Raw genomic sequence first — 24,572 nt, 5'->3', positions numbered from 1 at the left:
CTAACTAATGTATATAAATTGAACCCTCATTTAGTAGATCAGTTCTTAATGAGATATATGTATGGATCATATATCTGGTTTCCCTCCTTTTCAGATTAAGAACTATTTTGGAAAAGGAAAAGTGAGAATTACATTAGTAACAAAGAATGACCCATATAAACCACATCCTCATGATTTAGTAGGAAAAGACTGCAGAGATGGCTACTATGAAGCAGAATTTGGACAAGAACGCAGACCTTTGTGGTAAGTACACAGTCACAAACATTTTCAGGAATAGGATAAACATAGGATGCTCTTGTTTCCTATCCATGTACATCTGTTATTTTCTAGCGGAATAAACTGATTCCTCATTGTCCTTCTATTTACTATAGTATACATTTAAATTTTCTTATCATTTATAAGAACTACCCTTTCCTCCTTTTTTAGTAGATGTGGCCCATGATGGTAGCAGGTATACTTCTTTATTGTTACTAAAAGCAAACATAAACTTATTTTATGCTGCAGTTTTCTTTCTTAGTCTGAGCAATTTATTAAAGATACTCTTTTTTATTTATTTATTTATTTTAGTCTTTTTAAGGCTGCACCTGCAGCATATGGAGGTTCCCAGGCTAGGGGTCGAATTGGAGCTGTAGTCGCTGGCCTTACACCACAGCCACAGCAACAAAGGATCTGAGCCACATCTACAACCTACACCACAGCTCATGGCAACGCCGGATCCTTAACCTACTGAACAGGGCCAGGGATCGAACCTGCATCCTCATGGATGCTAGTCAGATTCGTTTTGCTCAGCCATGACAGGAACTCCATGAAAGACATTCTTTTATAAATTTTTGCTATGTCTTTTCAGTAATAGTTAACTTAAAAATTGCCAGATACAGCGTTCCCATTGTGGTTCATTGGGTTAAGAATCCAGCTAGTATCCTTGAGGAGGCAAGTTTGATCCCTTGCTCAGTGGGTTAAGGATCTCATGTTGGTACAAGATGTGGTATAGGTTGCAGACACAGCTTGGATCTAGCATTGCTGTGGCTGTGGCATAGGCTGACAGCTACAGCTCCGATTCATCCCCTAGCCTGGTTGCTGCAGGTGTGGCCCTAAAAAAAAAAAAAAAAAAAAAGAGAGAGAGAGAGAGAGAAATTGCCAGATATGAGAAAATCAACCGGAAAACTGTAATTATTATTTGAAAAGAGCACTTATAAAATTAAAACAGTTCTAGGATTTTAAAAATTGTATAACACTTTGTGTTGGTGAGACTGCTGGATGGGTCTGTTCATCCTATTGGTGAGAATGTAAATTAATAAAATCTTTCTGGTAGGCATTTTAACAATTACACAGCAAAAGCCTGAAAAATATAAAGTGTCTTGAACTAGCAATTCTGCTTCTAGGAATTTTTCCTGAGGAACTAATTACTTCTTTTTTCTTTCTTTCTTTCTTTTTTAATAGGGCCGCAGGTGTGGCATATGGAAGTTCTCAAGCTAGGGGTTGAATCAGAACTGCAGCTGCTGGCCTATGCCACAGCCAGAGCAATGCCAGATCCAAGCCACATTTGAGACCTACACCACAGATCACAGCAAAATGCTGGATCGTTAACCTGACGAGCAAGGTCAGGAATGGAACCCACATCCTCATGGATACTAGTCGGTGTGTTTCTGCTGAGCCACAGCAGGAACTCCCTGAGGAAATAATTTCTAATTAAGCATGTTCAGACATGTAGCTATAATGATGTTCATTGAGGCTTTGTAATGGCAAAAAGAGGAAAGCCAAATAATAAACAGAAAGGGATTGGTTAAATAAAACTGGCACATCCATACGGTGTATTCCTATTTAGCCTTAAAAATAATATTGCAAGAGTTCCCGTTGTGGCGCAGCAGAAACGAACCCAACCAGTATACATGAGGACACAGGTTAGGTCCCTGGCCTCGCTCAGTGGGTTAAGGATCCGGTGTTGCCGAGAGCTGTGGTGTAGGTCACAGATGTGGCTTGAATCCTGAGTTGCTGTGGCTGTGGGCAGCAGCTGCAGCTCAGATTTGATCCCTAGCCTGGGAAAAAAGTGTACGTATTCATGGTAGTATAAACACTAAGATGTCGATAATAGTTGGTCCCTGGGTAGAAGAATTGTGAGGTTTTATGTTCTCTTAACTGGTGTTTATTTTATAATTCATTTTTTATAATGAACTTGTATTGCCTTGGAGGAAAAATGAAACACATTTCAACAGGAAAAAATTAGTAGCCTCCTTAAATTCTATTTAGAAAATATTTTAGTAACCTTTAGAAAATATTCTTTTTGTTTGTTTTTTAGGGCCACTCCTGTGGCATATGGAGGTTCCCAAGCTAGGGGTCCAATTGGAGCTGAAGCCAGTGGTCTATGCCAGAGGCACAGCAACGTGGGATTTGAGCCACGTCTATGATCTACACCATAGCTCATGGCAACACAGGATCCTTAACCCACTTAGTGAGGCCAGGGATCGAACCTGCGTCCTCATGGATGCTAGTTGGGTTCATTAATCGCTGAGCCATGACAGGAACTCCATAGAAAATATTCTTTAAAAACATTCTTCTTTTACTTACAACACAAAACATAAAATATTTAGTTACACAAACTTGGCAAGAAATAATTCCTGTTTATATTATTTGACCTCCCAATAGCATTTTACATTGTATATTACTCCTCTCTTGAAACATTTTTATTCTTTGATTTCTGATTTTATGAAAACAAACTCTCCTGTTTTACTTCTTACTTGTCTGGCTCTTCCTTCTCAAACTTTTAAATTTTTGGACTACTGTAATTATGTCCAGCAATGCCTGTTGGAGCTGTCCTGCCTCTTCCTGCCATCCAGGATCCCATTAAGGATCGCACACTCTAATATTTAGTCTCCTTTTAATTTAGAACAGTTTCCCAAACCTTTTTTGGTCTTTCATGACATTAACATTTTTGAAGAGTTCAGGTTATTTGTTTTGAAGAGTGTTGTTCAATGTGTTACCATAAATAATATTTTCATGTTAACCTGAAATTTAATTTTGGACAAGAAATCTACAGAGGTGATGCTGTGTTATTCTCAAAATAATGTTTCAGAAGGTGTGATTATCAGTGTTTTTCCATTGGTGATATTAATTGGCATTTTGTTGTAAAAGAAAAACTTTCCCATCTTCTCCTACCTCATTAGAAAAGTACTGTTCTAGACTCATGGATTCTTATATTCAATTTATTGTGATTGAATGCTACTTCATTATTAGCATTATTATTTAGATTTTCAAATTGACCCAAATTTGACCAATGCAAGCACCTTTAAACTGTTTGCTCTCTCCTTTTTTTTTGTCTTTTTTTTTTTTTTTGCTAATTCTTGGGCCGCTCCCGAGGCATATGGAGGTTCCCAGGCTAGGGGTCGAATCGGAGCTGTAGCCACCAGCCTACGCCAGAGCCACAGCAACGCAGGATCCGAGCTGCGTCTGCAACCTACACCACAGCTCATGGCAACGCCGGATCGTTAACCCACTGAGCAAGGGCAGGGACCGAACCCGCAACCTCATGGTTCCCAGTCGGATTCGTTAACCACTGCGCCACGACGGGAACTCCCTGCTCTCTCCTTTTGACATTTCCCCTCTTTCTTTGAGCAGTTCTTTACTTTCTGACACAGCAGTGTTTAAGACTGAAGTGTACTTTTCTTGCCCCAGCCTTGAAATCAGTTGTTTTGTGTGTGTGTGTTTTAAGGATCTCTGGTGGTTCCTTTCAGTGAGAAATGGTAATAAGTTTGATTTTTTTGTTTTTTTTTGTTTTTTTTTTTGTTTTTTTATCTTGCACCCACAGCATGCAGAAGTTCCCAGGCCAGGGATCAAACCCAGGCCACAGCAGTGACAACTCCAGATCCTTAACTCACTAAGCCACCAAGGGAACTGCCCCCCCCCCCCACTTTGGTCTTTTTTAAGCCCTCACCAGTGCCATATGGAGGTTCCCAGGCTAGGGATCAAATCAGAGCTGTATCTGCTGGCCTAAGCCAGAGCCACAGCAACACTGGATCCAAGCCACATCTGTGACCTACACCACAGCTCATGGCAGTGCCAGATCCCTAACCCACTGAGCAAGGCCCGGATTGAACCTGTGTCCCCATGGATGCTAGTCACATTCATTTCTGCTGAGTCACAAGGGGTACTCTGCAACTCCCCTTTTTTGACATACTTAAATATCTCAAAAGCACCTCAAATAGAATATCCCCCCAAACCATGATGTTACCCTGATCATAACCTCTTTCATCTCCAAATTGGTCTTCCAATGTACCTTATTTTACTGGTTGCTATAAATGTCCCAAACATAGGTGTCATCCTTGACAACCCCCTCACAGACATGCACACATAGAATTCACTAACACGTACCTCCTAAATAGGTCTTGAATCTCTTCACTTCTCTCAGTGACCTTTGTAACTGTCACATAGTTGATCAGCTCTCCCATCCTAGGCTTCTGTGACATCATGTGTATCTCCTTTATAACACCTGTCAGGGCTTTGGTTTAGCATTTTTGTGTGTGATTACTTAACAACTGTTATCCCTTAATTAGAGAGCAACATAAACTTTTTCTATAAAAGTCCAGATAGTAAATATTTTAGGCTTTGTAGGCCCTGTGGTCTCTGTTTCAACCAGTGAACTCTGCTGTTGTGGCATGAAAGCACCCATAGACAACATGCAAACAAAAGAGTTTGTGTTCCAGTAAAACTTTATTTACAAAACAGGTGGTGGTCAAGATTTAGTCTGTGGGCTATAGTTTGCCAACCACTGCTCTAGACTGTAAGTTCCATAAGAAGAGGGAGTGTATATTCCCATTACTTACCAGAGCTGTTCGTGCATAGTAGGAACCCCAGAATTTGTGGAGTGAGTCTGAATGAATGAAAAATTGATTCACATAATCTCTAATCTCTGTGATCCTTGGTTTCCTCATGTCACAATTTCAGTGTATGAATCGCAGTCAAATATGATTATTCAGGTGAAGCGATCAATTATTGTATAAATATATTAAAACGAAGAGTTCTTTAAGGTAAAATCTTTTGTCAAAAAAAAAAGTGAGAACCACTTGAAAAATCTTTCAAAAGAATAGAATACTTTTGAGAAAGAGAATTATGGTTTCAGGATTTCAAAAAAGATTATGTGTTCAAGATTTTTTTTTTTTTCTCATCTTTTCTAGGGCTGCATCTGGCCAGAAGGGAGATCTTTGTCTAATTTTTTTTTTTTTTGTCTTTTGTCTTCTTAGGGCAGAACCCATGACACGTGGAGGTTCCCAGGCTAGCGGTCTAATCAGAGCTGTAGCCTCCGGCCTATACCACAGCCACAGCAACGTCAGATCCTTAACCCACTGAGCAAGGCCAGGGATCGAACCTGCAACCTCATGCTTCCTAGTCAGATTCCTTAACCACTGCACCACAACAGGAACTCTCCTATTTTTTAATTATTAGAGGCAGGAGGAGGAAATGTTGAAGGTATTTTAGGTGCTAACAAAATCAGGAGTGGTGAATATGAAGATCATAAACATAAGACACCAAAGCATGGAAGGGGCACACAGGGCAAGCGGCCTCCTGTTGCAAAGGGCCATGTGAGGTTTGAACAAATAGTAATGTTATTATAATCAAGTTTTGCTTCCTTATTCACACCCACCCAACTTTAATGATGTCATGGTTTTTCCATGTGGGAACAAGTATGACTGGTGGTGGTAGGGGAGTTCCCACCACCATCATCTATACTGCATAGATGCAAATTAGTAATATTTGTAGCTGTTGAGAAATTTTCCATAATGACATTTTGAAAATGTTGTTAAATATTATTGTTAGTATTAAATATCTCTCTAATGAAAAAATATATATTTAGATGCTTTCTTATGATGATTATTATAACTTCATGTGGTATGGCTTAAGACATATGCCTGTGCTACTAGCAGTGAAGTCATGTGAAGTCAAAAGCCAGATGTCCGTGGAGTGGAAAGACTTAAGTGTAAGGGGACTAGCAACGACTGGTAAACTGGAAAGCCCTGTGTAAACAGGGCTGCAGGTGCTCAGCTCCAGCCAGGTGCTTCTGTGCCAGTTTATTGTTGCCAGACCTTTAAAATGTCCAAGAGAAGCTGGAAGTCCAGATGTTTATATACAGTTAGCTGATTTTTAAATGTTGGTAGTCTATGAACATTTTTTAAAAGTGTAGTCAATACTTTTATGAGTTCAGCAAAACTATACCTGTAGGTGTCAGCCTGTGGGCAATTTTTTTTTCACAACTTTTGCTTTACATTACCAAATGTACAGATTTTATTGATTTGATTTTGAATTTGGGAGGTGAATTTTAGCTTTTTGGTGTCACTTTCCTATTATTTCCTATTAATCTTTGTCTGCTTTGCTATGTTAGATTAGGCATGTTAGTAAGATATAACTGTAAAAACACTATATGTAAAAGTGATACAGTATTGGCTGGAGTTCCCATTGTGGCGCAGTGGTTAACAAATCCAACTAGGAACCATGAGGTTGCAGGTTTGGTCCCTGCCCTTGCTCAGTGGGTTAAGGATCCGGTGTTGCCGTGAGCTGTGGTGTAGGTTGTAGACACGGCTCGGATCGCACGTTGCTGTGGCTCTGGCATAGGCTGGTGGCTACAGCTCCGATTTGACCCCTAGCCTAGGAACCTCCATATGCCACAGGAAGCAGCCCTAGAAAATGCAAAAAGACAAATAAATAAATAAAGTGATACAGTATATGCTAATTTTCTTTTAACAGTTCCCTTAGAAATATAACCCCATTTTTTATCCTCACATCTTTACCATAGCAATTGGAAATGTATTTCATGCTTTTAATACCCCATCTAACAGTACAGTGACTCTTCAGTGTTGGATCTATGCTTGTTTTAGGCAGTATTCTTTAGTAAAACCTCATTTATGTGTCCTTGTGTTTAGCTGTACAGCAATTTGAAAGTTGTGTTTTCTTTCTAGTTTTCAAAATTTGGGTATTCGATGTGTAAAAAAAAAAGAAGTAAAAGAAGCTATTATTTCAAGAATACGGGCAGGAATCAATCCTTTCAATGGTAAGTATGTTTGATACAATTGTTTCTATTATTTGGGTATTGACTTATTTGTATTAAGTGATTTCTATTTGTATCTTGAACCTGTGGGGTTTTTTTTATTACATATTTAAATTAAAGTATAGTTGATTGACAATGTGCCATTGAACCTGTGTTTTAAAAGCTGTCTTAAGTTCTCTGTTCACTTACATACGTGTCTTGTGTCAGAGGAATGAAGTGTATTTAAAATGTTTCAGTTTTAAAAAAATTCTCATTCAGACAGAGCTTTCTACTATCAGTGAAGAGTGTCATTTTTTTTATGAGAAAACCGTCTCAAAAATATTCTGATTCTTTGTGAATGTGGCCATCTTTTCACCACTCCACAGACAATATACACTCCCCTCTCTGAATGTTGAGTAGGCACTGTGGTTATAAGGTATTGGAGTACATTTATCTCAAGGGCATATTCAACAGTGTAACCTAAATTAATCCCAGTGTGAAATATATAGTAGAAGCTATATGATATATTTTCGTGGTGTATTTGTGTACACAGCTAAATATCTATTGTTCATTGGATTTTGTTGGGGAGGCACTATCTGGTGTAGCACTTGGTAATTGTGCCACAGTGGCTGCAGAATAGGTGAGGGCTATATTTTTTGAATAGAAAAATGACTCCCAAGCAATATGCTAACATCCTGTTCTACAGTAGTCGCCGTTGTAAAGTCATCTGTAGCTTCTTAAATATGCATAATTCAAGTACTGAACAGTTATACAATTTCCAAAGAATAGATTTCTTTGTCATATGTAAGAGAGTCTTACATTGTTGGTTTGTGTTTTTCCTGGATGTATGAAGATAATTTAAGGGATATGGTGATAGTTTAATATGCTCGCAGACAAGTACTGTTTTTATGAATTATCAGATCTGCATCTCTTTTCACTAGGTCTTTATTTTTCATATTTAGTATCATACTAAAAGCAAAAGTCCCTTTCTATTCCTTTAGTCTTACCATAAAAGTCTACTCTTAAATTTGATGTAAAATTTTCTAGAATTTCCTTTATACATGTGTCATATGTATACATGCTTCTTTATACAATTGGAAACATGTTTTACTTCCTAATCTACTGCTCCTTTCTTTTCACTCAGGAATATATCTTAAACATCTTTCCATGTTAGTTCTTATATTTCTGGCTTACTTTTTAATGGTACTCTATGGTTTGGATAGACTGTAATTTGTTTATCTAATCATCTATTAATAAACATTTAAGTTATTTTCAGTTTACTAAAAAAACTCCGTGGGGAGGGGGAAACTCCATTGAATAGATACTTTGAGCTCTTAATATGATAATTTCCTTAAATTTTCTCTGCCTTCAGTTCCTTATTTATAAAACAGAGCTAATAATAGTACCTACTTCATAGGTTATAAGAATTAAGTGAAGTAAAATATGTAAAGCACTTATGCACTAGGAACTATTCAAAGTGCTGTATGAGTGTATGTTATTAACCTCATGCCTCATTCTGGATTGGTAAAAATGAAAACCGCTAAAGCCCCGAACTTCCACAGATGGCCCATCTGCCTTCTTACTCCTGCCTCCTCCTTTTTAATGCTTGGAACCAGAGTTAGGAGATGTAGATTTGAATTTCAGCTCTGCCATTTGTATATGCTACATGACTGGCAAAGTTATGTTACCAAAGCTTTGGTTTATCTCTTCTGTAAAGCAGTGTTGTTGGATGATTAAATAAGATAGTGTACATAAAGTGCTCAATATTTACTCCTTGACATACAAAAAATTCTTAATAAGTGGTAGCTATTATTTACAGTCTTGTTTTATACCACTTTATCCCTGTTTCATATTACATCTAGACTTGATGGTCTAATTAAAAGTTGGCCTTCTGGGAGTTCCGTTCATGGCTCAGCAGTTAACAAACTCGACTAGGATCCATGAGGTTGCAGGTTCGATCCCTGGCCTTGCTTAGTGGGTTAAGGATATGGCATTGCCGTCAGCTGGGTGTAGGTCACAGACTCGGCTTGGATCCCGCATTGCTGTGGTTGTGGTGTAGGCTGGCAGCTGTAGCTGTGATTCAACCCTAGCCTGGGAACTTCCATATGCTGCAGGTACTGCCCCCCCCCCAAAAAAAGTTGGCCTTTTACTTTAGTAATGAATCAAAAGTTTTAAATGACCTTACTCTTGATCCAGAAATTTTCCACTTTTGGAAATTGTCCTAAGGAAATAATACTTGGTGGCACTAGGATTTGAACACAGGTAGCCTGGGGCTCTCAGGCACATGGTCTTATCTCAGCCATGCTGCCTGGTTGAATACAGGTCTGGGGAAAGACCAATCCTTCCTGTTGGCCTTTCGCAGTATTTGTGTTTTATTTAGTTTTGTTTTTTTTAACATGTAACATACTCTCTATTCCATTCCTTTCTGTTTTTTTTTTTTTTTTTTTTTTAAAGAAGATGCATGTCCAACCCAGTCAATTAATTTTATGACAGTGGGTCCTAAACTCTTAGTATGTGCAATACGCTCTCCACTCTATTCCTTTTTTCTTCCTTCCTTCCTTTCTTTTTTAGAAAATGCTGGAGTTCCCGTCGTGGCGCAGTGATTAGCGAATCCGACTAGGAACCATGAGGTTGTGGGTTTGGTCCCTGGCCTTGCTCAGTGGGTTAAGGATCCGGCGTTGCCGTGAGCTGTGGTGTAGGTTGCAGACGCGGCTCGGATCCCGCATTGCTGTGGCTCTGGCGTAGGCTGGTGGCTACAGCTCCGATTAGACCCCTAGCCTGGGAACTCCATATGCCACAGGAGCGGCCCTAGAAAAGGCAAAAAGACAAAAAAAAAAAAGAAAGAAAGAAAAAGAAAATGCTTTATGCAGCCCACAAATTAATTTTATGACAGTAGGTCCCAAACTACAATTTGAAAATGTCTACTCTAGATATTTCTAATGCAGCAGATCCATTGACAACACTTTGAGAAACTCTGATATAGTTACTAGATTCAGCTTCTCAAACATGGCATTTTTAAAGCCCTTCCTAATCTGATCCTTATTTTCCATTCCAGCGCCATATCTAGCTATCATCTGCTGCCTCAAATTCCTGTTCTTCCTCCCTCAAACACACATGCCATCTGAACTTGTTGCCATTCTGAATTATTAGCCATATTTTTTCTTGCTACTATGCCTTTATATACGTAGCTTCTTGCATGGAATGCCTTAGTCTGCCTGGTGAATTCTTTTTGCTCATCCCTCAAGTTTAAGGAGCACTTCTTTCAAGCTTTCTGTGACCATCTCAGAGTGAAGTATTTAATCTGTTTTCCCCAAGTTCTGTACATACGCTAATGTGGTTTGGTATAAATTTATTTACATGTTTCTCTCTCACTAAATTGCAAGACTGAAAAGTAGAGACTGTCTTCTGTGCATCTCTGGCACCTGGACCAGTGTCACATACATTGAAGAGGCTTAATTAAAATTTGTTGAAAAAAAATAAATGAGCAAATGAATGATCATGCCTTGTTTGTACTTGTTTACCGAAAATATTCAAGTTCCTCTCCTACCTGAAATGCCCTGAAAGCCTTTTCAGTTCTCTCAAGCCCAAAGTTGTATCCTAATTATATCATTCACTCAGCTATTGATCATTAAAAGCTGTGTGACAACTATTAGGTAATTTAATTCTTCAGCAGTTGTTTCCTGAGATGAATTTCATGTTTATTGTAGACATGGTCTCTGATGGAACTTGTTTATATTTCACTTTGACACCTAAAGAGTGTATTCGTATTACTGTTATATACCAATCTTCACAACTAAGTACCTTGAGGTAATGTGTTTTCTACCTGTATACAGTAGTTTACCCATCTTAAATATGTATGAATTCATTCCTTCGACAGATTTTTACCTTATTTTATACCGGTAGTCCTAGGTTGTTCTAGGTGCTCAGGATAAGTCAGTGGAGAGAAAAGACAGAAATTCCTGCCTTTAAAGAGCTAGTATTCTAGTGGAAAGAGACCAACAGTTAACCAGACTGGTGTATAATTTATTAGACAACGAAAAGTGCCAAGGGAAAAAAACAGCAATGTAATAATGAGCCAGGAATCTGTAGTTAGGGGACAGGTTATAAACTTAAATAGGATGGTTAAAGTAGGCCTCATTTTCTATTCTGATATGGTTTTCATAGTAGAATAATTATGTTTTATTGTTTTCCTAGAATATTGAAATAAAACCTAAAATGTGCATTTCTAATACTAAGCAAAACATATAACATCAATTCCCCTGGAAAAAAAACAAACCTCTAAACTCTAAAAACTAATTAAAATAATCTGATCTCAACTATAGAATTGTTCTTTCTACGTTGTTTATATTATTTTCAGAATACTAATAAATTCTACCACTTAGATATTTGTCAGAGTTGAACCAATACTTTTTAAATAGATGTATCACTTAACATAGAATTCTACTGGTAAAGAATTAAAAGGGACTAGCTCAATTTGTTTTTGTATTATATAGTATATGTTATATACTTATATTAGAAACAGTGGAATTGGAAATGTTTAGCAGAGTAAGATCTACAAATTCTAGTCTTTAGAATCTGTTTATCTTGTTACGACAGTGTTCTCTAAAGTCAAATGTATGAAAGTATAAAGACTATTAAAAGTTATTTTTAGGAGTTCCTGTTGTGGCTCAGTGGGTTAAGAACCTAACATAGTGTCTGTGAGGATGCTGTCTGTGAGGATGCGGGTTCAATCGCTGGCCTCACTCAGTGGGTTAAGGATCTGGCATTGCCGAAAGCTGCAGCGTAGGTCTCAGATGTGGCTCAGATCTGGTGTTGCCATTGCTGTGGTGTAGGCTGACAGCTGCAGCTCCAATTCGACCCCTAGCCCAGAAACTTCCATGTGCCTCAGGTGTGGCCATAAAAAAAAAAAATTTTTTTTTACTTTGCACGTATCTAGTACGTTATAAGGTAAGTCCTTATATTTCTTGCCATTAGTTCTTTAAAACAGGAACTGTCTCTTGCAAGCATAGACATACAGCAGTCTAGTATTAAACTTGAGGCTTCATGTAAAATACATGTTCAAATCACCTAATATATGCTACAGTCTAAATTGAGGAATTTAATTAAGGACTCCAATATCAAATTTTAACAGTGTCCATTTAGCTGGCACCAAAAAAAATGGCAGTTAGACTTCACCGGGGACTCTTCAAAAGCAGGGGAAATTTTTAAATTATTTTCTAGCTATGTGTCTAGTGATATATAAGGAATTCTAATATTCAGTGATTAAAATTCATAAGATTTTTATAAGGAATTTGAAATTCTGTTTTATTAGTCACTTTACTATTTTTCCATGTACAGAGGGCATTGAGTTGCTATGAGAGCATAAAGACTGTTTCGCAGTTGAGTTTGGGGGAATTACTTTATGTTGGTGGTCTAAAAGGCAATACAGTTTAAAAAGACAAGTAGTCTCTAATAGGTTCTTCTCTCTAAAGTCTGATTTAATACAAGAAAATAAGAGCCTTTCAGAGTTCTCTTCGTGGCTCAGTGATTAACACACCTGACTAGGATCCATGAGGATGCGGTTCAATCCCTGGTCTTGATTACTGGGTTAAGGATCTGGCATTGCCGTGAGCTGTGGTGTAGTTCACAGATGCAGCTTGGATCTCACATTGCTATAGCTGTGGTGTATGCCAGCAGCTGTAGCTCTGATTCAATCCCTAGCCTGGGAACTTCCATAGGCCTTGGATTCGGCCCTAAAAAGAAAAAAAAGAAAGGAAGAAAAAAGAAAAAGAAAATAAGAGCCTTCCCTCACAACTTAAAGCTTAAAAAAGCATGACTTCATTGCAGTCGTTTTAGAAAGCCTTCTTTATTACCCTTTGCAGAACTTGGGGCCCTTCTTTTGTGCCTTCAGTATTCTTTGAACATACTCCCATTACAACATTTTTCATGTTACATGATATAATTTTAGTTGATGTATCTGTTTCTCATCCAGACTTTAATCTCACTAAGAGCCAGCACTGCCTTTTCATAACTCTATCTGGCATTTGTTTTAATGTGTAGCACATATTAGAAGCTCAATAAATATGCCAAAAGAATGAGTAAATTAATTATAGACCTCTGTGACCATTTACCTTTTGCCTGGTACACAAGTGCTTAAATGTTAGCTTTTATTATAATTTTGCATTTTAAGTAACATAAATATAACTAAACTTTTTTCTTTTGTTTTTTGTTTTTTGTTTTTTGTTTTTTGAGGGCCGCACCCGCGGTATATGGAGGTTCCCAGGCTAGGGGTCGAATCGGAGCTACAGGTGCCAGCCTATGCCACAGCCACAGCAACTTGGGATCTGAGCCGCGTCTGGAAACTACACCACAGCTCACGGCAACGCCGGATCCTTAACCCACTGAGTGAGGCCAGGGATCAAACCCACAACCTCCTGGTTCCTAGTGAGATTCGGTCCTGCTGTGCCACAATGGGAACTTCTAAACCTTTTTTTCTTAAATGAGACATAGCTCTTAAAATTGTTAACCCATATACTGTATATTTTTGCTCTCTTAATTACTTTTTAAATTTCAGTGATATTTGACAGTAATTAGAATTTTGGAAAAGTCGCACATCCCAGAGCTAGTAGGTGCTATAATTGATTTTAAAATTTTAATTTCTACTTCCAAAAGAAATAAATCATGACAATATCTTTTTGATAAAAATGAAATTTTTACTACATATACATTGTTCTTAGGGCTAAGAAGTGACATTTATTTCTAAAGATAGATTAAGGAGAATAATTGTTACCTTGTGTGAATCCTTTTGATCAAGTATAAAGGGAAATTTTAAACTAGTTTAAGAGAAATTTAAGAGAATTAGGTTTGTCTCACATGTTTTCTGGCTAGATTCTGCACCTATCATTTTCTCACATTGCACAATAAAATACGGCATTTCGTGATATAGAACGATATGTATATATTAAGTAGCCTACAGCAAGCATTACCCTAAGTGGAGGATACATCTTTAGCACTCATTAGTATTAAGAATGAGAAACAGATGTGCACTCTTGCCATTTCTATTCAGCATTGTAGTGGAGACTGTAGCCAGTGCACAGAGACCTGATGTAAAATGAGGAAATAAAACTAATTATTGGAAGCTATTATAGTGAAAACTTAAAAATTGACACACAAAAGTCAATTGTATTTCTGTACATCAATAGCAAATAATTAAAGGAAATATTGTCAGAAAATATAAAATACATAGCAACAGATCTAAGAAACTATCAAGATTTCTTTAGGGGAAACGATAAAATTATTTTGTTATGAGATAATAGAGAATACCTAAATAGATAGGTATATGTGTTCAGTAAAGTTCAACTCAATATTATGTGAAAGCCTATATGGGAAAATAATTTGAAAAAGAGTAGATATATATATATATAACTGAATCACTTTGCTGTATACCTGAAACTAACACAACGTTGTAAAGCAACCATACTTGAATAAAAAATAATTTGAAAAATAAAGATAACATGTTTTCCTAAATTGACATTCAGTGAAATTCTACACAAACTCCTCACAAGATTTTTCGGTAAACATGATAGATGATGCTAAGCAGGAAAAGGATACTTTATAGAAGAGGAAAAATGATGAAAAGCTGACCTTATCCGATATTAAGATTTATTGTGACGAGATACTTACAAGATATTAGGGTTTATTATGAAGAAGTACTAATTAAGTAGTGTTGGGGTAACAATAAATAGACTGATCAATGGAGTAAAATTGAGAGCCCAGAAATGGATCTAAGACAGCATGAGAGTTAAGTATATGACAGTGGTAGCATGTCAGATCAAGAGAAAGAGAGGAAATAAAGCTGGAAAAAATGGTTATTTAAGTTGAATTTCCTACCTCTTGCCATATTAAAAAAATCACATTTCAAATGGATTTAATATAAATCAACACTTCAAAAACTTTCAGTATAAAATATTGGTAAATAGGGAGTTCCCACTGTGGTACAGTGGGTTAAGGATCTGGCATTGTCACTGCAGTGGTTCAACCCCTGGCCCAGGAACTTGCACATGCCATAAAAAAATTGGTAAATAGATTTTAGTCTTTGGCTATAGAAAGACAAGACACAAAGTATTTTCCTAAAACAGTTGATAAATTTGGTATTTTAAATTTCAGTTTATTGTATTATTCAGTTCTAGAATTTTGTTTAGTTCCTTTCCTAATAGTTTCAATTATTCCACTAAACTCTCAATATTATCTTTTAACTCCTTAAGTATAGTTATTTTAAATCATGTATCTGGGAACTTAATTATTTGGAGCCTTTGTGGTCTGTTTCCATAGTCTGTTGTTTTTCCTTTTTTAAAAAAAGTTACTTTGTCTACTCTATACCTGCTTATTTAAAATAGAGTACCAGTCATGCTATATGAAAGGTTGTTTAGGTAGAGGGTGTTACCTCCCTTTGGAAGACTTTCTTGTAGTAGGTGGCTAGTTACACTAGCAGTCCCAGATCATTTATTAGTAAATAATTTAGGGTATTTGAAGCTTGGCTTTCATCCTTATGAGGTCTGGCATCTTTCCATCTAGTTCACCCTTACTTCTAGGGTACAGCTCCAACCACAGCACTGAGCATTTATCAGATCCCCCATCCTTGGCAGACCCTGAACTGCTTTGTTTTTTGTCTCTTGTCTTTTGAGAGTTCATGTCCTCGTCCTCTTAGCCACTTCTCACAAAATTGACAAGCTCTATCTGGAAAAAAGAAGCTGCTTATTCTGAACTTAACCTCTCTGGGTTTCTGTGATACTGCGATTTATAAAAATATCTCCATTCCCATTCCTGGTTTATTAACCAGTTTATTCTTCTTTTATGTGCTGTTTAAAAGGTTTTAAATAAATTTTTCTTAAAGACTTGATTATATAGTAGGATCCACCCAGATAAATGTAACATGACCGCAGTCAGATAAGGAATATTTCCACTACCACCACTACTACTTAGAAAATTTCCTTGGTCCACTTTCCAGTCAATTCCCTCTCCTTGCTCTGGCCTCAGGCAGCTGTTTGCTTTCTGTTGCCATCAATCAGTCTTTTCTAGAATTTCATGTAAATGAAAGTATAAAGCATATATTTTCTGTATGGTTCCTTTTGCTCACGTAATATTTTTGATATACATGCACATTTGTGTTCATATCCACAGTTCTTTTTTATTGTATATCTGTCACAATTCGTTTATCCATTCACATAGGTCTGTTTTTAAACTTGTCAGAGCACTTAACTAATTTATTTTTGTGCGTATTGATTACTCATCTTTGGAATTGAGAAACATGACTGTCTTGAAATTTATATACATTTATATAAAATTTATGTAGTTATAAATTATAAATTTATAAATGATATAAATTTATAGTAATTTATATTGCTGTTTAAAAAAATGATTTTGAAGAGGTAGATCTCTCATTGCCTACCTCCTTGTGCCAGTAGAGGATTCTGCTGTGGTACAGGTGTTTGTTTCATGACAGTTGACCTTTTGTACAAATATGTTTTTGTAGGCTCTTTCAAGTGCTAGGCTTAAGAATGATGATAATGGGATAATTCTTTATGTTGTGATAGCTACTGAGTGTAGTTTAAATAAAAATAATCAAAATTATATTGTTATTTTTTATTACTTATTGCTAAATATAAAACTAAAGAATTTAAGTTTTATCTGTTTTAAATTTAGTATTTCAAATTTCAATACTTTCTGAAAAATAAAAATTTTCATATAATTTAATGTGTGTATTTCATGTTTTTAAAAATATGGCTATGTTAGTTATGGTTGATTGAAAGAATTACATTTTTTGAAAAGCCAGTAATATTTTCCTTTGAAACTAGTTTATTTCTTTCTTTTTTATTTTTTTTGTCTTTTTAGGGCTGCACCAGCGGTATATGGAAGTTCCCAGGCTGGGGGTCAAATCAGAGTTATAGCCGCCCTGTCTACGCCACAGCAGTGCCAGATCCAAGCCACGTCTGCGACCTAGACCACAGCTCATGGCAACGCCAGGTCCTTAACCCACTGAGCAAGGCCAGGGATAGGACCTGAGTCCTCGTGGATACTAGTCAGATTTGTTTCTGCAGAGCCGTGACAGACACTCCTAGATTTCTTTTAAATAGCAATTTATCTAACTGTCATTATATTATATTCTGTTATAAAGAATGTTTTTAGGGAGTTCTCTGGTGGCTCAGCAGGTTAAGGATCCAGTGTTATCACTGCTGTGGCCTGGGTCACTGCTGTGGCACGGGTTAGATCCCTGGCCTGGCAACTTCCACACATTAAAAAAAAAAAAAAATGTTTTTTAAAAAAGTTTTCAAAACTGTAAAATTTCCCTACTATAGGTTTTTGGTTTTTTTTAAATAAGTAAACCTAGTTTGCCCATAAAATTTCTTAAGGAAACTATCTGCCTTACCTCACCTAGTATCCCTGTTAGTATTTAATCCCTAAAATATTGATCTAAATTTTATTTAGATTTTCCTGTATATGTCATTTTTATGCAAAATTTATGTAATATTTTCTAATAAATTTTTAAGAGCAAAGGTTCTCAATTCAATGGCCTGAATTTGAATTCCTGCTATAACACTTCTTAGGTATGACACTTTGGACAAGTAATTTAATTTCTTTAAAATCAGTTCCTCATCTGGAAAATAGAGTAATTTTTATGCAGATTTTTGAGATAATTTACAGAGTCTTTAACATGTGAGTTAACTAAATACATATTTGTTAAATTAATGAATGAATGCCTACTCTCTGTTGTATGTAACTGGCAACCATTTTGTAAAAATTTGATTTATGTCAATTTTAGATTCTGCACTAAATTCCAGGTGACTTCCTGACCATGGCTGTAACTTAACTATGTTTAGTAGTGACCACATAATGAAAAAGATAAAAGGCAATAGCGTACCTTTCTATTTTCATTAGTACAGATTCAGATGCTGCTCAGGGTTATTGCCTGTATTGGGCAGGGAGAGGGGCTTAGCAGGATTTTAGTTCTGTGTGACTATTCTGTATTTTTTTTTTTTAATGTACTATTCAGTTCCTGAACAACAGCTGCTTGATATTGAAGACTGCGACCTCAATGTGGTGAGATTATGTTTTCAAGTTTTCCTCCCTGATGAACATGGTAATTTGACAAGTGCTCTACCTCCTGTTGTCTCTAATCCAATTTATGATAACCGTAAGTAATTTATTTTTTTGTATATGCAGCCTTAGCTTTTTAAAAATGATTTTTAAAGTATTTTGGTAATTAGAAAAATAATGTATTCATTATAGGAGAAGTTCAAACATTACTGATTTTGATAACAAGGAGAGTAAATCTCCTATAATCTCATCCTCCAAGATGTTTTACCACTTTCTTCATCATGCATATGCAAATACCTTGTGATCATCATCATACAAGCAGTATGTTTTTGGCAACTTTTTGAAAAATCGTCATTGATTTTTTTTTACTTTTTTTTTTTTCCTCTTAGCAACATATCTTGAACTTCCTTTCCTTTGAGGTATCTTATTCTTTTCAGTAGCTACATATTTCCTTATATGGCTGTATCATAATTTTACTAAATCATGACCCTATTACAAGACATTTGGGTTGTTTCCTTCTCACTTTCTTCTTTTTGCTTTAAAAAATTGTATTGCGGAGTTCCCGTCGTGGCGCAGTGGTTAACGAATCCAACTAGGAACCACGAGGTTGCGGGTTCGGTCCCTGCCCTTGCTCAGTGGGTTAACGATCCGGCGTTGCCGTGAGCTGTGGTGTAGGTTGCAGACGCAGCTCGGAGCCCGCGTTGCTGTGGCTCTGGCGTAGGCCGGTGGCTACACCTCTGATTCAACCCCTAGCCTGGGAACCTCCATATGCCGCGGGAGCGGCCCAAGAAATAGCAACAACAATAACAACAACAACAAAAGACAAAAAAAAAATGTATTGCAATAAATATCCTATATGTGCATATCTTGTGCAAATCTCTCTAGCATCAATTTGCAGAAGTAGAAATGTTGGCGAAGGCTAAATCAAAGGATATGGATATTTAAAGTTTTAAAAGATTATGAAATTGCCCTCAAATGTTTTATCTTTGTGTCTGTGTGTATACTCTTATATATGCACCCACCAATGATGTATAACTTCACCTGTTTTGCATGTTAGAAGGATAGTGTCCAGGACAGAGGGCTGTATAGGTAGATCAGAGTATCTTCATCACGGAGCGCTTTGAATGCCAGAAAGTTTTTGGAAAAATATTGACCAGATTATAGGAAGCATGAGAGTTGCATTTCCATAGGGTTGTGGTCATAATTTTAAAAAATTAATCTGGTGACTGCGTATAGGATGGATAGGAAGAATCAGGATTTAGAAGCAAGCAGATTTTTTTTTTTTTTTTGGTTGCATCTATAGCATACAGAAGTTCCTGGGTCAGGGATCACACCCATGCCACAGCAGTGACAGCATTGGCCCCTTAACACACTGGGCCACAAGGGAACTCCTGGAAGCACAGAGATTTAATTAGAGGACATGTCATTGCCTAGAAATGAAGTCATAAGGCTCTAAAGTAGTTTGGGCAATGCCCTTAGGAAAAGAAAGAAGTAGATGTGGATGATAAAGGTATTTAGTGTCCTTTATTTATACACTAATGCATTTGTCTATCCTATAAATTTTTTTCCTAAAACTGTCCATCAAAAAGGAATAAAACATACTACTAACATGGCAACCCATTAAAAAAAAAAAAAACCTTTATATGTAGGTGCTCCAAATACTGCGGAATTAAGGATTTGTCGTGTAAATAAGAACTGTGGAAGTGTCAGAGGAGGAGATGAAATATTTCTACTCTGTGACAAAGTACAGAAAGGTATTTTTTTTGTTGTTTCTTTTTTGTTTCATTAAATTCGGAATATATTTTAGATTAATAGATTTTACCTTGTTTTCCCATTGTTATTTGCTTTTATATTCCCTAGATGACATAGAAGTTCGGTTTGTGTTGAATGATTGGGAGGCAAAAGGTATCTTTTCACAAGCCGATGTACACCGCCAAGTAGCCATCGTTTTCAAGACTCCACCATATTGCAAAGCTATAATAGAACCAGTAACAGTAAAAATGCAGTTACGGAGACCTTCTGACCAGGAAGTTAGTGAATCTATGGATTTTAGATATCTGCCAGATGAAAAAGGTATGGCTTTTTTATGTTAAGGTTTTATATATGTCTTGTCTTTTTTTTTTTTTTTTTCCCTTTGTCTTTTCAGGGTGGCACCCATGGCATATGGAGGTTCCCAGGCTAGGGGTGAAATTGAAGCTGTAGCTGCCAGCCTACACTGCAGCCACAGCAACTCCAGATCCAAGCCACATCTGCGACCTACACCACAGCTCACAGCAGCGCCAGATCCTTAACCCACTGACTGAGGCCAGGGATCGAACCCTCATCCTCATGGATGATAGTCAGATTCATTTCCGCTGAGCACGACGGAAATTCCTGTTTTATGTATTTCTTAAAGTTAGTCCTACTAATAACATTTTCTTGTAAGATATATTTGAATACAGTTATGCTTATTCATAATTTATGGTTCTTTTCCTGAAAGTTTTTGGTTGATTTTTGACTGTTCTTTTTTTGCTCTGTGAACCTCTTTCTTAGAAAAGGAACCTGGAATAATTTCAAAGTATCTAAACTGTTTATCAAAATTTATTTTATATTTGAGATTCTATTTTGGTCCTTACTGTGTCCTCTGGATAGATGGCAAACTTGTCACTCAGAAAGTGGTCTCTGGAATTCCCTGGTGGCACATTGGGTCAAGGATCCAGTGTTATCAGGTTAGATCCCTGGCCTGGGAACTTCCACATGCCACAGGTGTGGCCAGAAAAAAAGTGGTCTCCATTTTGGTCCTTATCTGCTCTTACTGCCTTAATTGACACTGGTGACTCATAGGTGTTACAAGAAAATTAAATGACTATTACAGACTTTTTTTTTTGGTCTTTTTAGGGCTGCACCCCCAGCATATGGAAGTTCCCAGGCTAGGAACTGTATCCGCTGGCCTGTGCCACAGCTGCAGCGACACAGGATCTCAGCCACATCTGTGACCTAGACCACAGCCCACAGCAATACCAGATCCTTAACCCACTGAGAGGGCCCAGGGACTGAACCCTCGTCCTCATAGATACTAGTCACGTTCATTACCACTGAGCCATGATGGGAACCCCTAGACTGTTTTTTTACTAAGAGAAAAAATCCTTTATTACTGACTTGGGACATACTTTGTGACACTTATAAACCCATTTTATGAACATTTATTTAACGTACTTTCTATATAGAACTAAAACATCTATATATTTATTAAAAGAGAGGAAGCATAATCCCATAATGATTCACATGCTTTCCTGGTTTCTTTCTAACCAGATACATATGGCAATAAAGCAAAGAAACAAAAAACAACTCTTCTTTTCCAGAAACTGTGGCAGGATTGTGGTAAGAACATTTTGGATTGATTTGTATTTAAATAAGTTTGAGGAGGGTTTTTGTTTGTTTGTTTTTTGGGGTTTCTTTTTCTTTATGTAGTTTTTCATATTTTAACTGATAACTATTATTTTTCAAACTGCATTTGTAATTTTTTTGCTCTTTAGGGCTGCACAAGCGGCATAAGGAAGTTCCCAGGCTAAGGGTCTAATTGGAGCTGTAGCCACCAGCCTACACCACAGCCACAGCAATGCCACATCTGAGCCACAGCTGCGACCCACACCATAGCTCCCAGCAATGCGGGATCCTTAACCCACTAAGCAAGGTCAAGGATCGAACCCTCATCCTCATGGATACTCATCAGGTTCGTTAACCACTGAGCCATGACGGGAACTCCCAAACTGCATTTATAATAATGGAAAAATTTTATTGCAGGAGTTAATTTTCCTGAAAGACCTAGACCTAATCCCCTAGGAACAATGGGAGAAGGAAGATTCATCAAAAAAGGTATTTATTCCCTATACAGAATTTCTTGAGATCAGTGCTTTGCACAGGATATTGGAATTTCATTCTTAAGAATGAAAACCACCTCTTTGATATAGTCTATCTACTCATGTATTTTTTTTTCATGCTCAGAATATTGATTGAATAGATCTCAGCTTCTGAAAGTGTCCTGTTGGCAACTACAATTAAATTTGGGGGATTTATTGTTTGGGATTTTACTAATTACAGTGTGTCATGGAAGAAATGGTTTAGATCTTGCCAGGTGCCTATCTTTATTTATTTGTAAGGTTTTACTATAACACAGTCCATCTGATTGAATATCGTCTATGGATGATTTTCTTATACCAGAGCAGCAGAGTTGAGTAGTTCCACAGAGACTCTATGGCCCACCATGCCTAAAATATTTACTATCCAGCCCTTTGCACAAAAGCAGGTTGCCAATTTCTGATTTAGATCATTCTGCTAGGGTTAATTAGAAATCTTTTCTTCTTTTTTATATTCTTAAATCAGTACTTTTTCTTAGTTTAATATGCACAGCAGTCATATAACATGTAAATAAATACAGACTCCATTTTTTATTTAAAGTTTTATTAAAGTATAGTTTTACAATGTTAATGATAATTCATTTTTTTTCTGTCTGGGAATTTTGTAGTGCCTTAGAGTGAGTTATATCTTACTATAGCTTAGAAATTTATGTGGATTTTTCAATCATCGATAATGAATGTTTCCTCCATCCCTCAGTTTTTCTCCTAAAACTGGAGAATATGAAATGACTTTGACTCTTTGGAGACCCATTAACTGAAATTCTGATATTTATCTTTCACAGTTCAAAAATACCTTTTTTTTTTTTTTTTTTTGCTTTTTACGGCCACACTTGTGGCATATGGAGGTTTCCAGGCTAGGGGTCTCATCGGAGCTACAGCTGCCAGCCTACACCATAGCTGCAGCAACACAGGATCTGAGCCGCATCTGTGACCTACAGCACAGCTCACGACAGCGCCAGATCCTTAATGCACTGAGAGAGGCCAGGGATCGAACCTGCAACCTCATGGTTCCTAGTCAGATTCGTTTCCAATGCGCCACGACAGGAACTCCCAAAATACCTTTATAGGACCTTGGAAATTAGATTTTCACAATTAACTGGAATGAAATTTTCTATGCCAAAATAACCAAAATTATTTTATAGGTATTTGTGAAATAATAAGCATTAGAGAAGTCAATTCTGGACTCCTGTAATAGTTACCATTTTTATTTGAAATGTTACATTAATTTCCTTGAAAAATTTTTAGTGTGTTTATGTAATTTTAATTTAGAAATAATACTTTTAATAATTTCATTCATTTCAGTTTTGTAAAAATACATTTCATCTCCCACAGAATCAAACTTGTTTTCTCATGGTGCAGTTTTGACTGAAACATCCAGGCCAGTTTCAAGTCAAGCAGAATCCTACTATTCCTCATCCATCTCAAGTGCATTGTCACATCCTGCTTCAACCATACCCACAATGGTACCTCAGCCTTCTTCAAGCTGGTCGTCAGTGGCCCGCCCCACCTCACGCTCAGTCAATACAAATTCACTGAGTGGTTTCTCACCAGGGACCCTTTCCTCTAATTCACATGTTATCACGCCATTCCTGGAAATGCCTGTTATGAATGATCTGAATACTTCTAATGCTTGCATTTATAATAATACAAATGACATAGGCAGAATGGAAGCATCGTCTGTGTCACCAGCTGACTTATATGGTATTTCTGATGCCAGCATGCTGCCTCATTGTCCTGTGAACATGATAACGCCCAGTAACGACAGCATGAGGGAGACCGATAATCCGAGACTTGTGAGCGTGAATCTTGAAAACCCTTCCTGTAATTCAGTGTTAGACCCAAGAGACTTGAGACAGCTCCATCAGATGTCCTCTTCCAGTATGTCAACAGTCACCAGCTCCAGTACTACTGCTTTTGTTTCCCAGTCAGAGGCATTTGAGGGATCTGACTTTAATTGTGCAGATAACAGTATGATAAATGAGTCAGGACCATCAAACAGTACTAATCCAAACAGTCATGGTTTTGTTCAAAATAGTCAGTATTCAGGTATTGGCACTACGCAAAATGAACAGTTGAGTGACTCATTTGCATTTGAGTTTTTTTAGGTTAACTTGTAAGATTTAAATGGTGAATTAATTAAATCTCTTGGAGTTCCCATTGTGGCTCAGTGAAAATGAACCTGACCAGTGTCCATGATGATGCAGGTTCAATCCCAGGCCTTGCTCAGTGGGTTAAGGATTTGGTATTGCCACAAGCTTCCATGTAGGTTGCAGACGTGGTTTGGATCTCACTTTGCTGGGGCATGGGCTGGCAGCTTGAGCGCCAGTTCGACCCCTAGCCTGGGAACTTCCATATGCCGTGGGTGCAGCCATAAAAAATTAAAAAAATAAAAAACAAAATAAAGGAAACTTCTAAAAAAAGAATTCAATCTCTTTAAAGGTTGTCACCATTTTGATTTTATCTATGTAGATGCAAAATTTTATATTTCTCTGACTACAACTGTGACACAAGGGAGTTTTTTGGTTATGTTTTAGGGATGATAGTTCAAAAACATATTTATCAGAGAGAGTATCTTGAACAACACATGTTTG

The 24,572-nt window shown here is 37.1% G+C and overlaps 1 protein-coding gene across 3 annotated transcripts in view; it reads left to right on the top strand.

Moving 5' to 3' along the window:
- REL (REL proto-oncogene, NF-kB subunit) overlaps positions 1 to 24,239 on the top strand; it is a 36,746-nt gene extending 12,507 nt beyond the window's left edge. Inside the window, exons 3-10 of one of the 3 annotated variants that reach the window (XM_047782014.1) lie at positions 95 to 243; positions 6,945 to 7,036; positions 18,042 to 18,182; positions 19,735 to 19,839; positions 19,946 to 20,158; positions 21,377 to 21,445; positions 21,869 to 21,940; positions 23,341 to 24,238. In XM_047782014.1, the coding sequence (XP_047637970.1) occupies positions 95 to 243; positions 6,945 to 7,036; positions 18,042 to 18,182; positions 19,735 to 19,839; positions 19,946 to 20,158; positions 21,377 to 21,445; positions 21,869 to 21,940; positions 23,341 to 24,086 (1,587 nt within the window). In that variant the 3' untranslated portion in view covers positions 24,087 to 24,238. Of the gene's footprint in view, positions 1 to 94; positions 244 to 6,944; positions 7,037 to 18,041; positions 18,183 to 19,734; positions 19,840 to 19,945; positions 20,159 to 21,376; positions 21,446 to 21,868; positions 21,941 to 23,313 lie in introns of all 3 variants that reach the window. The other 2 variants (XM_047782016.1, XM_047782015.1) reach the window with 2 other exon arrangements.
- The last annotated feature ends 333 nt before the right edge of the window (positions 24,240 to 24,572 follow it).

Source organism: Phacochoerus africanus, chromosome 5 (genome assembly GCF_016906955.1).
Source record: "Phacochoerus africanus isolate WHEZ1 chromosome 5, ROS_Pafr_v1, whole genome shotgun sequence".
Classification (NCBI taxonomy): domain Eukaryota; kingdom Metazoa; phylum Chordata; class Mammalia; order Artiodactyla; family Suidae; genus Phacochoerus; species Phacochoerus africanus.
The sequence above is the reverse complement of the archived record's forward strand: the minus strand, read 5'-3'. Positions and strand labels throughout refer to the sequence as shown.